The sequence below is a fragment of the Aspergillus affinis genome (assembly GCF_023601865.1).
Source record: "Aspergillus affinis strain CMG 70 chromosome Unknown NODE_109_length_123035_cov_85_487797, whole genome shotgun sequence".
Taxonomy (NCBI): Eukaryota; Fungi; Ascomycota; class Eurotiomycetes; order Eurotiales; family Aspergillaceae; genus Aspergillus; species Aspergillus affinis.
The window spans coordinates 1-13,706 of record NW_026515890.1 but is presented as its reverse complement, the minus strand read 5'-3'; the positions used below and the strand labels follow the sequence as shown (position 1 = coordinate 13,706).

Here is a 13,706-nt window from a genome sequence, read left to right as displayed (position 1 = left end):
GATATAAGTAAACATTTCATAACCAGACTATATAGATATACGCTCGATTACATACTTCGCGACGCCTCCGACTGATCGGCTTTCGTATGCGACTCGGGAACCCCCTTCGACTCCTCAGGGACTTCAGGGACGTCACCGCTCGAATCCATCACGGCCGCCTCTTCCTCCGGGTCCTCCGGGATCAGCAGGTTCAGTATCAACCCCAACACGGCGGTCACGGCGAACCCGTTCGTCATGACAAGGATCACGGCGTTGAGCAGGCCCTGCAGGGCGTGGTTGTCGCCGCTGTACGTGAAGAAGTATTGGAACCACTCGGGTAACAGGGTAGCTGCCATACCAACGGCGAAGGAGGCCGTCAGAATGAATCGGTTCCGGCGGGTGAACGGCACGGTGGAGATGATGCGGATGCCGGAGACGGCGACGGACGAGAAGAGAAAGGTGGTCATGCCGCCGAGGACGGAGCTGGGGATGGCCACGAGCGCGGCGGCGAATTTGGCGAAGATGCCCATGACGACGAGGAAGAAGCAGCAGGCGTAGCCGGCCTTGCGGTTGGCGCATTTGGTCAGCGCGATGACGCCGTTGTTCTGTGCGAACACGGACATGGGCGTGATGGTGCAGAGGCCGGCCAGGAGGCAGGTGAAGCCGTTGCCGAGCACGCCGCCCTGGATGCGGGAGTCGAAGGTGGCGCCTTCGACCTCGAGCTGTGAGACGTCGCACGTCGCCGTGATGTCGCCGATGGATTCCATCATGATCACGATGTAGACGGCCAGTAGGGGCAGGATGAGAGGCGGGTATAGGACGAGGGGGAAGGTTCGCACCCAGATGAAGGAGACGACGGGAGCCGCGTCGATGCTGGAGCGGTCGAAGTAGCCGCACGCCGCTGCCACGATGCATCCAACCAACAGACCGATGACGACAGCGCATGATTTCATGATGGGCGAGCCGAAGCGCTCGCAGAGGATGATAGTCAAGAAGACCAGGAAACCGAGGCCGATGAACTCGGCGCTGCCCCAGGGGAGGGCGTGCGGTGCATCTGCGCTGGGACATAAGGCTCGGGCGGAGGGATCGCTGCCGCAGCTGCCAGAGCCACCAGCCCAATCCTTCATGCCGCTCTCGATGAGACTGACTCCGATCAGCAAGACCGTCGGGCCCGTCACCAGCGGGGGGAAGATCTTCTTGAGCACTCGGGCACTCATGAACGACAGCCCTATTTCCAGCAGGGAGCACAGACACGACGTGCCCAGCAGGGCTCCGTAGCCTTTGGGACAGGCCAAGCGGTTGCCCTGGTCATCAACGGGGCAATACCCAGAATTATACATCTGATTGAAGGTGCCCGTCGCGACCGTGATGGTGGCAAACGAGGTACCCACCACCGAGATCAAACCGGTGCCGACATAGTATCGCGTTTTGTAGATGTGGAAACGAGTCATTTGAACGGCGGACAGCAGGCCGGAGACGATCAGAGATGTCGAGACCAGATATTGATAGTCGTCACCGGAGAAGTTGGCACCGCCGGAGCCACCCAAGAGAATCGGAGGGGAGATAACTAAACGGTTCGCATTAGTTTGATTCAAGAAGATCTGGCTGAGCATAGTCACCTCCAGCCAACATTGCCAAAGCATGCTGCAGACCAAGGATAAAAGCCAACAACACGGGCACGCGATCTTCTAGGCCGAAAAAGGGCGCCGTCCGTCTGGTTTTGCTGAGGAAGGGAATCTGCGGCGTAAACAGATAGGCGTAGTCATAGTCTCCAATCAAGCCCTCTCTATTGACATCGAGTTAGATCCCCTGCGGCAGTTCAACGACGCATCCGGCTAAAATTTTACCTGGTAGTGAAAGTCTTGGTGATTCTTCGAAGGCGATCGGCCAGTGTCCGCCGGGGGCGGAGGTCCGGGCCGATCTGATCAGGGCCATCCATACTGGCAGGAGAGATGATGGTAAATCGAAGAAGTAGAGAAAAAAGAAAAGGAGGGGTCGAAACAGTTTCGAGCAGAACCCCTCACGGCGGTCGACGGATCTCCAACCCGTGGCAAACCCGGGTTACGATGACGATCAGGCCGACGAATGGAATCCAACTGAAAGGGATACAATGCGGGGAAGTTTAACCCCCCGATGTGGGAGGAGTCGAGGCGATATATAAACGACAGTGACATTCGCGAAGATCGGAGAGGATAGGAGATGGGGAAAGTGATTATCAGCGACAATCTGGATGGAGGAATCCATCGAATAATACCCAAATTTTCATTTTGCGATTGTGTTTGTGGTTATCTCTCGAGCTTCGCGAATTTCCAAAGGCCGCCGAAGGAACAAGCTAACGGTAGAGGCAACGGTGATAGGCCGACTCTAGAACTCTAGACTCTGGAGCCAATATCTAGAGCTCCTTTGACCCCTGTCCTGCGGTGGAGCCAGCGATAAGAAGGCTTGCTGACAGTCGCCGCTCAGGTCACCGACACCGGCGGACACTTATCAACGGCCAAGGCGGGTACCGCCGAAGTCCCGACGGAGAAAGGGTGTTGATAGCAAGGAGCCGAAGCGAAGCATGGCTGAGAAGGACAAGACGGAGACGAACTCATCCCGGAAGCTGGGCGTGGGAGTCTCCTTATATCAACGCGAGAGTTGGTGGTCACTTAGGAAGGAGTATGGTGTACACTAAGGGAATAGCGCCGGGGAAGGAGGATTCTGTTAGTCACGGAAACTGTTAGCTCCCTTTTTAAGTCTCCCACCTTATCTGAAGTACACATTCCCTTCAGATCAAGGGCCTTTTGATCATTGAGTATTGCATCTGTCTACCAGATGTTACCCAAGTTTCTGAAAGTATATGGACCTATGTACCTGATATTCACATTCTTGTATTAAGACCCTTTAGTAAGACTGTTTACCTTTCGTTAAAAGGTATAATAAAGAACTCGCTCCTGGGTATAAAGACGCGATTATCACAGAGAAAACGAAGTTGCAGAGAGGAGAGAGGGCAGGGAGAGCAGCTGGTACGGTAACGATATATATTTTCTCCGGCCCGAGTCCGCATATTGGCAACCGACGGCACTGGACTGTTGTTCTAACGAACATTTCCCCCGAAAGAATGATAGATTGGATCAAAGATCGCGGAGTCCTGCAATAAATCTACCGTCAGGCCTAGGCTAAGTAACTGACAGTGAAGATTCGCTGCAGATTTGTTTAAATCGAATACCAAGGCCAGTCACGGTTCTAGTGACTTATATGAATAGCACGAATTGCTCACATGTAGTTACTGCAGAACAACCGGCCAGATGACATTGCGTAGGTCGTATTTCTCGATCAAAAGACCCTGATTGACTACTGAATTGGTTCAATTGATCCATTCTCAGCAGGAGCTGGAGGGGTAGGCCAGCTGATGAACGGGGGTGTGACAATTGCATGCCCCAGATGCGTCCGGGAGATTTCTGGTGGACCAGAAATCCAATTCCTTGTATTATGCTGTAGAAAAAGAGCAAGGTGAGCAGACGAAAACTGGAAGCACATCACTTCTCATTCCCCGGGCAGCTGATGTATAAAGATATCATCCCTACCTAGACTTAATCAACAGTGTTACATTTGACAAAGTGTTCTATACACGTTCTTCATTGGTGGGTATATCAGGGCAGTTATTTTCAAACTGCTTTGGCTACGATGACAGTGATACAAGACTTCACTGAATTAGGAGGAGAGGGAAGATATCTACGGTGCCCTATGTGCTCCGTACACGTAGGGAACGGGAGCGTGGGACGGAAAGCTGGAAACCACCTAAGATCGGCCCCTGATCGCCGGCTGACAGGACACGAAGCGTCGCGAAGTTTCATGTGGATAAGCAGCACCACCTCCTTCCAGAAGCTCCGAGCTCAGGCAACAGTCGAGGTGGGGTGGCGAGTGGCAAATCCCTTGTCTCAGCCGTAGGGCTGTGTCCGAGACGGCCGGTGCAGGTCTGTTCGTTTGACCCGTTCGCGAGCTAGTCCCAGGCGCATCCGACCTTAAATCCATGCCACTTGTCTCCTTAAGGAGTAGGAGGGCCACGCACCAGCCGAACCCCAGGTTTGCCCCGGGTTGAGGTGTTGAGGGCCTGAGGCCACGGGGGGCACAGGGGATGGAATCTTATGAAAGATGAAAGAAATGCACAAAACCGGAATGTCAGGATCGTCGGCAGTCTTATCCACCCCTAACCTCTTCGGGGCGACTGAGTCAGCATTCACCCGTCCCCGTCCACCAGTCAGAGCGGAAGGTTCACTTCACCGCCTGCAGGGGCAAGGAAAACGTTGGGGATTCAACAGATAAAGGCCTGCCGCTGATTGGCGGACCATCCCCGGCCTAACCCGAAGCGGCCGGGCCTGGGCAGGGCGTCGCCATCGAGCGATTGGCCCAACAAGACGTGCCTGCTTCAACTGGAAGTGCGTCTCCTGTCGATACTCTGTCGGACCAGGTTCTCTCTTTGACACGGCCACTCCTCACGCATTTGTTGAATTCGGCGGGGATCTCGCGGTCAACCTCGGAATCAGATGATTGATGGTCTCGCCAGCCTTGTGTAACTGTGTAACTCGTAGCCGTAGCTTCAGGCAGCTGATTGCAGCTGATTATATTCATCTACTCCGTACTACTTCCCCATCCATCCGGGCTTATCCCAGCATCCTTGGCCGCGGTCCGCCTTGCAGTGCACTTCCTCCCCAACGTCATCCTGTCGGTGGACCCCCGACACTCCATCCTCTGCCAATCCCTTTTTTTCTTTCTTTTTTTTTTCATTCATATTTTTTTTCTTTCCAGGTTCTTTGCCCTTCGCCGCAGGTTCCCCACCCTTTTGCTGGTCCGGTGTTTTCTTCCTCGGATCTTCGTCCCCTGCAAATTGTTTGCCTCCCTTCCTCTTTTAAAAGTAAATCTATAACCCTTTCCTCTCCTTCCCTCCTCCCTCTCCATCCCCCCCTCCACCTCTCGATTCTCCCTCCCTGGTTCTGGTCATCACGACGAGTGACTCGTTAGACCACCTATAAATCCGGACCATCCCTTAATTCACCAGAGCTGCGAGCTCGAAGGGAATCAGAGCAACTCCTCATACCACCGGCATCATGTCTACCAAGCCGGCGGATGCCACCCGGCCTCGCGCTGCTGGTGACACCAAGAAGGTTCACATCGCCGACACCGTGATGACGCGGCAGAACTGGTATAAGCATGTCAACTGGCTGAACGTCACCTTCATCATTGGTATCCCTCTGTACGGATGTCTCCAGGCTCTCTGGGTGCCCCTGCAGATCAAGACCGCCGTCTGGGCGGTTATCTACTACTTCTTCACGGGATTGGGTATCACCGCAGGTAGGTTCTCCTCATCCATTTGGCGCTTGTGGTGTTGGATGGAAAACTGACATGCATTCCTAGGATATCATCGTCTGTGGGCTCACTGCTCGTACTCGGCTCGCCTTCCCCTGCGTATCTGGCTCGCTGCCGTCGGTGGCGGTGCCGTTGAGGGTTCCATCCGCTGGTGGGCTCGTGGCCACCGTGCCCATCACCGCTACACCGACACCGACAAGGACCCCTACTCCGTCCGCAAGGGCCTGCTCTACTCGCATCTCGGCTGGATGGTCATGAAGCAGAACCCCAAGCGTATTGGCCGGACCGATATCTCCGACCTGAACGAGGATCCCGTCGTCGTCTGGCAACACCGCAACTATATCCAGACCGTTATTGCCATGGGTCTGGTTGTCCCGATGCTGGTGGCCGGTCTGGGCTGGGGTGACTGGTGGGGCGGCTTCGTCTACGCCGGTATCCTCCGCATCTTCTTCGTCCAGCAGGCGACTTTCTGTGTCAACTCCCTGGCCCACTGGCTCGGTGACCAGCCCTTCGACGACCGCAACTCTCCCCGTGACCACGTGATCACCGCCCTTGTCACCCTGGGCGAGGGATACCACAACTTCCACCACGAGTTCCCCTCCGACTACCGTAACGCTATCGAATGGCACCAGTACGACCCTACCAAGTGGACTATCTGGATCTGGAAGCAGATGGGTCTGGCCTACGACCTCAAGCAGTTCCGTGCCAACGAGATCGAGAAGGGTCGCGTTCAGCAGCTCCAGAAGAAGATCGACCAGAAGCGTGCCCGCCTGGACTGGGGTGTTCCCCTGGACCAGCTGCCCGTTATGGAGTGGGATGACTACGTCGACCAGGCCAAGAACGGCCGTGGTCTCGTGGCCATTGCCGGCGTGGTGCACGACGTGACGGACTTCATCAAGGATCACCCCGGTGGCAAGGCCATGATCAACTCGGGTATCGGCAAGGACGCCACGGCGATGTTCAACGGCGGTATCTACTACCACTCGAACGCCGCCCACAACCTGCTCTCCACCATGCGTGTTGGTGTGATCCGCGGTGGCTGTGAGGTTGAGATCTGGAAGCGCGCTCAGAAGGAGGGTAGCACCGAGTACGTCCGTGACGCAACTGGTCAGCGCGTCGTCCGTGCCGGCGAGCAGGTCACTAAGATTCCTGAGCCTATTCCCACTGCGGATGCCGCATAGATTCGTTTATGCTGTTGATCTGCTTTCCCTCTCGTCGCTTTCTGTCCTGTCATTATCAGCACGCTGGGCGTTTGACTCTGTTTCTATGTTTTTTCATCTGTAAGGAGTTGCCGGAGTTGCGGGGGATCTCAGATTTGTGGTTTGCGTTGACCACAAGATCTATTTGTATTACATCAAAAGCTTAATGGGGGTTAAACAACCGCCAACAGAAATGACGATATGCCTCATCTTTGAATGTTTCTTCAATATGTCAACTTATAATAATCCGGATTGTACTCCGTAGAGAGGAATGGAGGTCAACGTTAGACATGCTGGAGGAGACTAGCGACGTCGCTAGCACGTCGACTAACCCGAGTGGGTCGGGAGCTGTCTCCCAGGAGTCTTGCCTTGCCTCTACTCTGTAGCCTGCACTGTCTTTCATAATTAGTCTTGGAATAAAACTACCATCTTGAATGACTATAATATCAAAGCCAATCTGGTCGCGAGAGGTTGAAGCTATTGTGGCTCTGAATAACACTACCCTAATTAGCGGGCCATCCTCGGATCATCGTCTCTTGAAGTTTTACATAATAGTTATGGGAAAAGCACTTCTGATACCTAGTTGAGCGTTGTGTACTGGTACTGTACTCCGGAGTAGACACGCACTCTGGGGTAGCAATTGGTTGTGGGTGCCTGAGATGCCTGGTTGGTGCCTGAGTAAAGGCGGCAGGCGACTAGCCCCGAGGCGGTAAGCGGGCAGTGGACTGCAGGAAGATGGTGAACTCATTCGACCAGCTTGTTGTTCACTTTTTATTGATTCTGAACAAGTCATTCTGCTTCCAATTACCCCACTTTGCCCCCTCTCTGACCCTCTGACCCCCCCGTCGTCACCATAGCTCCTCTTCCCGCCTTCCGTTCCTTATATCTACACCTCTTCGTCCTTCTCTTGGGCGTTCTCCTCGTCACCGTGGCTCCCCCTCTCCGACTCTCTACCCCCACCTTCCGACTATCCTCAGTCTTGAGCCATTTCCGTGGCTCGCGACTGACTGCCTCTGTTTCAAATCCGGCTTTGACCGACCTTCGAAGATCCCTCACCACCGCCAACATGGCTCCTGAACACCTCCGCCGCCCGCCTCAGGCCCCTCCCGTCTTCACCGCAACCGCCCAGTCCATCGTCGACGATGCCAAACGCCTCGTCGAGACCTCCCGGAAGATTCAGGATGGCGTCGTGGCCAACGTCAAGGCCGACACCGCCACTTTCTCCTCCGTCATCAAGCCCCTCGCCCAGGATGAAAATGCCATGGCCCTCGAGTCCCACATCCTCGGCTTCTACCAGGCCGTCTCGACGGAACAAGAGCTGCGCGATGCCTCGTCCAAGGCGGAGGAGCTGATGGATGAGTTCTTCATCGAGAGTGCCATGCGCGAGGACGTCTTCAAACTGGTGGATGCCGCGCTGAACAAGAACGAGACCCTGGACCCCGAGTCCCGTCGTCTGCTGGAGAAGGAACACAAGGGTTTCATCCGCAACGGGCTGGGTCTGCCCGCCGGTCCCAAGCGCGACCGCTTCAAGGAGATCAAGAAGCGTCTGTCTCAGATCAGCATTGAGTTCCAGAAGAACCTGAATGAGGAGAACGAGGGGCTCTGGTTCACCCGCGAGCAGCTGGACGGTGTGCCTGACGATGTCCTGTCCGGCCTGAAGAAGGGTGAGGGGGAGAATGAAGGCAAGCTCTGGCTGACCTTCAAGTACCCCGACCTCTTCCCGACGATGAAGTACGCCAAGAACCCCGAGACTCGCAAGACGGTGATGATCCAGAACGAGAACAAGTGCAACCAGAACGCTCCCCTCTTCCGCGAGTCGATCATTCTGCGTGACGAGGCTGCTCGTCTGCTCGGTTACCCCAATCACGCCGCGTTCCGCATCGAGGATAAGATGGCCAAGACGCCCGAGACGGTCGACACCTTCCTCGGGGACCTGCGGAAGCGTCTGACTGCCGGCGGTCAGAAGGAGATCCAGAACCTCTTGGAGATCAAGAAGAGCGACCTGGAGGCCCGTGGCGAGTCGTTTGACGGCCGCTACTACCTCTGGGATCATCGATTCTACGACCGATTGATGCTGGAGAAGGACTTCTCGCTGAACCAGCAGCAGATCGCCGAATACTTCCCTCTCCAGACGACGATCGAGGGTATGCTGAAGATCTTCGAGGAGCTTTTCGGACTGGTGTTCGTGGAGATCACCGGCGAGGACCGCGAGAAGATCGCGCCGTCCGGCAAGGGCAGCGACATTGTCTGGCACGAGGACGTGCAGATCTTCAGCGTCTGGAACGATGAAGGTGAGGGCAGCGGATTCGTGGGATACCTCTACCTGGATCTGTTCCCCCGCAGCGGCAAATACGGCCATGCCGCCAACTTCAACCTGCAGCCGGGCTTCATCGACGCCGAGGGCAACCGCCGCTACCCCGCCACGGCGCTGGTGTGCAACTTCACCAAGCCGACGCCCAAGAAGCCCAGTCTGCTGAAGCACGACGAGGTGGTGACGCTGTTCCACGAACTTGGCCACGGTATCCACGATCTCGTGGCCAAGACGATCTACTCGCGCTTCCACGGCACCAACACGGTGCGCGACTTCGTCGAGGCGCCCAGTCAGATGCTGGAGAACTGGTGCTGGACGCCGTCCCAGCTCAAGTCGCTCAGCAGGCACTACTCCAGCCTGTCGCCCGAGCACCTGGCCGGATGGCAGGAACAGGCGGGCGGCGCGGCCAAGCCCTCCGAGCAAATCCCCAACGAGGTTATCGAGAACCTCATCCGCACGAAGCACGTCAACGACGCGCTGTTCAACCTGCGCCAGCTGCATTTCGGTATTTTCGACATGACGGTGCATGAGCCGGAGAGCCACGAGTACATCAAGAAGCTACCGATCTCGGCTACCTACAACCAGCTGCGCAAGCAGATCACGCAGATGGACGGACCCGAAGTTTTGGGATTGGGTGACGAATGGGGTCACGGCGAGGCGACGTTTGGACATTTGATCGGTGGATACGATGCGGGCTACTACGGATATCTCAGGTATGCTTCCCCCCCCCCTTTTCCCCTCTCCTTTCCTTCTATATTGCTTGACTGAAATGCTAACGACCCCGCAGCTCGCAAGTTTACTCGACCGATATGTTCTACACCGTGTTCAAGTCCAACCCCATGGACCCCAAGGCCGGACGCCGGTACCGCTACCAGGTGTTGGAGAAGGGTGGTAGCCAGGATGAGATGACGACGCTGACGGAGTTCTTGGGCCGGGAGCCCAAGACGGACGCCTTCTACAAGGATATGGGATTGGCTTAGATACCAGCTCATTGAATTTAGACAGATTTGTCAGAATAAACCACCCGCAAATGGGGAAGACATGAATGAAATACAATGCATTCCGACGAAGATCTGGCTGAGCTGTATTCCTATAACCATGGAGCTAGAAATCTTAACCAAGTCATGTCAACCTTCCGCTTTTGCTCAGATACTATTTGGCTGTGTCCGTGGCTGGCAATTGAATTCAAATACCACGTACGTCACTATCCTCCTTTTGGCGATTCCTGCAGATTGGCGCTTTATACGCAAGGATCCAGTCATAGCTCATGCGGTAAAACGAAAGAACACCATGACCATAGGAGCGGAGGCAATGTTCATTCCATTCCCTGCCCACGCCTACGCCCATGCCCATGCACATGATATAAGTAGTGCTTACTATCCTCCCCACTCGCCAGATCCCCTCATACTCAAGTAACGCATCAAACAAACATTCAAAATGACTCACCAGGTCCAAGGGACGGCGTTCATCACCGGCGCCGCGTCAGGTATACCCATACCCATACCCTTCTCAACAGCTTGCTGTCAATTCACCCACCTACCCAAGACCACAAAATATCCACCTTCCTCCTACATCCCCACTAACACCAACAAAAAAACAAATCTAGGAATCGCCGCCTCCACCACCCACAAACTCGCTCAAAATGGCATCTCCAACCTCGCCCTCGCAGACCTCAACGTCCCGGGCCTCGAACAAATCGCCAAAGAACTCAAAGCGACCCGCCCCGATCTCCGAACCCTGATTCTCCGGGTCGACGTATCCTCCGAAGACTCCGTCACGGCGGCGGTCCGCAAAACCGTCGGCGAATTTGGCCGCATCGATATCGGGGTGAATTGCGCGGGCGTGGCGCAGGAGATTTGTTCGACGCATGAGACGCCGAAGGAGACTTGGGAGAGGGTCGTTGGGGTGAATCAGACGGGGGTTTGGTTGTGCCACAGGGCGCTGGTGGGGGTTATGTTGGGGCAGGAGTTTGTGGTCCTTTTCTTTCTTTCCTTCCTTTCCTTTCTTTCTTTCCTTCCTTTCCTTCTTTGATTCGGGCCTGTGGGGTGGTATGCTGATTTGTTCTGGATTCGGTTGATGTCAATCTAGATCTTTAGGTCCGCGCCGTGGTCGAGGCGTGATTGTGAATGTTGCTTCTTCGTTGGGCGTCACGGCGGCGGATGTTGGGTCGCCAATTAGTTGTTATGTTTCTTCGAAGCATGGTATGTTTTTCATCCCTTCATGTGCTCATTGATAGGTAGAGTTCGCGAGATACTAACCCAGCTCCTCCTACAGCAATAGTCGGATTAACCAGAACCGTATGTCAACTATTCCTCATCTCTCCCTCAACCCAAGAGCAGACTTAGCCCTAACAACCCTCAACACAGGATGGACGACATTACGCAAAGGATGGAATCCGAATAAATGCGCTCTGTCCGGGGTATGTCTCTATACCATCTTCATGTCCACTCTCCCCCATCTCCTAAAACTAACATTCACTAGATTCGTCGCAACACCACTCATCCAACCCGGAATCGACGCGGGGAATTTCGCGCGCGACATCGAAGCCCTTCCGATCGGGCGGGTCGGTCAACCGGAGGAGATCGCAGATACGATTCTGTATATGACGTCGCCGATGAGTAGCTTCATGGTTGGGGCGGCGGTGGTCGTGGATGGGGGGTATAGTCTTTAGGTAATTGGGCTGCTGGGCTTCTGTACTCACTCATTTTGGGTGGTCGGGGGCACGGGGTGGGAGGAAAGGGATGAGATGGTTTTAGCTACACTAGGTAGGAGGTCTCGGGCTCAATTGGGTATGCTACAGGTTGGTTTGCACAAGGGGGATATACGAACCTGGAATGTGGAATTTACTCCGTAAAGAGCGAACTCTTCAACAATTCTGCACTTCTGGATGCGTTTGTATGGAATTATAGTTAAAGTATAGAGAGCCTGGAGTATATCTGCCTCGTGGTGTCATTCCTCATGTACTTCCATACACGCAGACCTTCAAAGGTAATGCAAAACCGGGCAACCCCGTAAAGTCAGGGCCTCGAGTCTTATGTCACCATATCTCCCATTATATCATCCGACATGAAGGTTTGGATCGATCGTTGACTTGAACTCTATATTTATTCAACCAGGTTTTCCCGTCTCCGCAGACATATAAAAATTCCCAACATGCCTCATCCTTGTACAGTACAAATAAATATCTAAACCTATACCTCCATCTTCTACACCAACATAGTCTACTTATATTAACTTACCAATCCAAGCTCAAACGAGAGAAAAATGTCCCTCTCCTTCACCGTCTACCGCGGCTCCTCCGACGGCAAGATCATCGCCGACGTCACCACCCGCGACCTCCAGCACAACGAAGTCTACATCGAAACCACGCACTCTGGGATCTGCGGCACGGATGAACACTTTCTTCACGCGGGCTGCGTGCTCGGACACGAGGGGATTGGCATCGTCAAGCAGCTCGGTCCCGGCGTGAGTTCCGTGAAGGTTGGCGATCGCGTAGGGTTTGCGTATATTCGCAAGGTGTGTGGGGTTTGTGATAATTGTACTTCTGGTATACTCTCTCTTTCCAAACTATTACCATCAATCCCAGTCCTATGCCATACTATATGATATACCATCCAGCCAGGTGTCTAGTGATTTGGTGATTTAGTAATCTAACAGAGAAAACCAGGCCTCGACCAATACTGCCGCCAAAAACGCGCCTACGGCACCCACGACTTCGACGTCGGCAGTTTCAGCCACGCCACCGTCTGGGACGCCAGCTGCATCTTCTCCATTCCAGACGCGCTGGCCTCCGTAGATGCCGCACCTCTCATGTGCGCCGGCGGCACTGTGTGGTCGTGTCTCACGCAGAACGGCATCCGGGTGAACGACCGCGTCGGGGTCCTGGGTATCGGCGGGCTCGGACATCTGGCGATTAAGCTTGCGTCGGCGTTGGGGTATCATGTTGTTGCGTTGTCGGGGTCTGAGAAGAAGAGAGAGGAGGCGAGGGAGTTTGGGGCGGATGAGTTTCGGGTTCTGAAGAGGGATGGTAGGATCGAGGGGGATGGGGATGGGGAAGATGAGATGAAGCCGATTAAGCATCTGTTGGTTTGCGGGAGTGGTGCGGTGGAGTATACTTCGTAAGTTGATCGCCTCTTTCCACCCTTGACATATACCTTTACCGGTCTAAAGAACCATCCCCTCTTCATCTGCTCCTGCTATACTTCTAGATAACTAATCTATATCTCCCCGGCAGACTAATCCCCTTAATGGACACCACCAGCACAATCTACCACATGGCAGTATCCTTCGAAAACACACCCATCCCGACCCTACCGTTACTCAGCAAGGGCATCCGCATCCAAGGCTCGTTCATCACCTCGCGGAACAACCTGCAAGAGCTACTCGAATTCGCGGCACGCAAGGATATCCGGCCCGCGGTCGTGAAGTATCCGTTCGGCGTGGAGGGTATTCAGACTGCGATGGGGGATTTGAGAGACGGGAAGGTGAGGTATCGTGGGGTTTTGGTTAGGGAGGGGGTGGAGAGGAATGGGTTTTGATTTGGAGGGTCATTTTAGGGGGGTTGGGGATGATCTGGGGGATATAGTAGACAGGAGGATGTTTCTAAAATTGATATAGCAGGTTCTTTTGTTTGAAGTGGATTATCTTGTCAATTAGACATTTATTATAAGAGGTCATGCGTTATAGGTCCTATTCGTTTACTATTTCCTATAGTAGTAGAACAAAAGTTGAAACCATAGAATACTTCTAGTAGCCGTGGGGGGTGGGGCGGGGGGGGGGGGGCGAAAGAACAAAAGAGCCACAAACAACAGGAGGGCGTAATTAAATTTTAAAAGAAAAAAAAAAAAAAGTGAAAGAGTTGATATTTAAAT

At 54.2% G+C, this 13,706-nt stretch overlaps 5 protein-coding genes across 5 annotated transcripts; 4 read left to right on the top strand and 1 right to left on the bottom strand.

The window, feature by feature from the left end:
• Positions 1–47: 47 nt before the first annotated feature.
• KD926_000356 (nucleobase:cation symporter-2 family protein) lies at positions 48–1,918 on the bottom strand (the record flags this gene model as incomplete). Its single annotated transcript, XM_053104306.1, has 3 exons — positions 48–1,546; positions 1,599–1,765; positions 1,827–1,918. The coding sequence occupies 3 exons, from the start codon at positions 1,916–1,918 to the stop codon at positions 48–50; spliced, it is 1,758 nt and encodes a 585-aa protein (XP_052952374.1).
• Positions 1,919–5,066: 3,148 nt separating this feature from the next.
• KD926_000355 (stearoyl-CoA 9-desaturase sdeA) lies at positions 5,067–6,506 on the top strand (the record flags this gene model as incomplete). The annotated part of the gene is made up of 2 exons (XM_053104305.1): positions 5,067–5,310; positions 5,374–6,506. The coding sequence occupies 2 exons, from the start codon at positions 5,067–5,069 to the stop codon at positions 6,504–6,506; spliced, it is 1,377 nt and encodes a 458-aa protein (XP_052952373.1).
• A 1,084-nt stretch (positions 6,507–7,590) lies between these two features.
• KD926_000354 (M3 family metallopeptidase) lies at positions 7,591–9,815 on the top strand (the record flags this gene model as incomplete). Its single annotated transcript, XM_053104304.1, has 2 exons — positions 7,591–9,548; positions 9,623–9,815. 2 exons carry the CDS (start codon positions 7,591–7,593, stop codon positions 9,813–9,815), a joined length of 2,151 nt encoding a protein of 716 aa, XP_052952372.1.
• Positions 9,816–10,272: 457 nt separating this feature from the next.
• KD926_000353 (SDR family NAD(P)-dependent oxidoreductase) lies at positions 10,273–11,506 on the top strand (the record flags this gene model as incomplete). The annotated part of the gene is made up of 4 exons (XM_053104302.1): positions 10,273–10,321; positions 10,442–10,755; positions 11,202–11,254; positions 11,317–11,506. 4 exons carry the CDS (start codon positions 10,273–10,275, stop codon positions 11,504–11,506), a joined length of 606 nt encoding a protein of 201 aa, XP_052952371.1.
• Positions 11,507–12,099: 593 nt separating this feature from the next.
• KD926_000352 (GroES-like protein) lies at positions 12,100–13,706 on the top strand (the record flags this gene model as incomplete). The annotated part of the gene is made up of 3 exons (XM_053104301.1): positions 12,100–12,373; positions 12,503–12,953; positions 13,070–13,319. Coding segments are annotated over 3 exons (975 nt in total), but the record flags the coding sequence as incomplete, so codon positions are not given.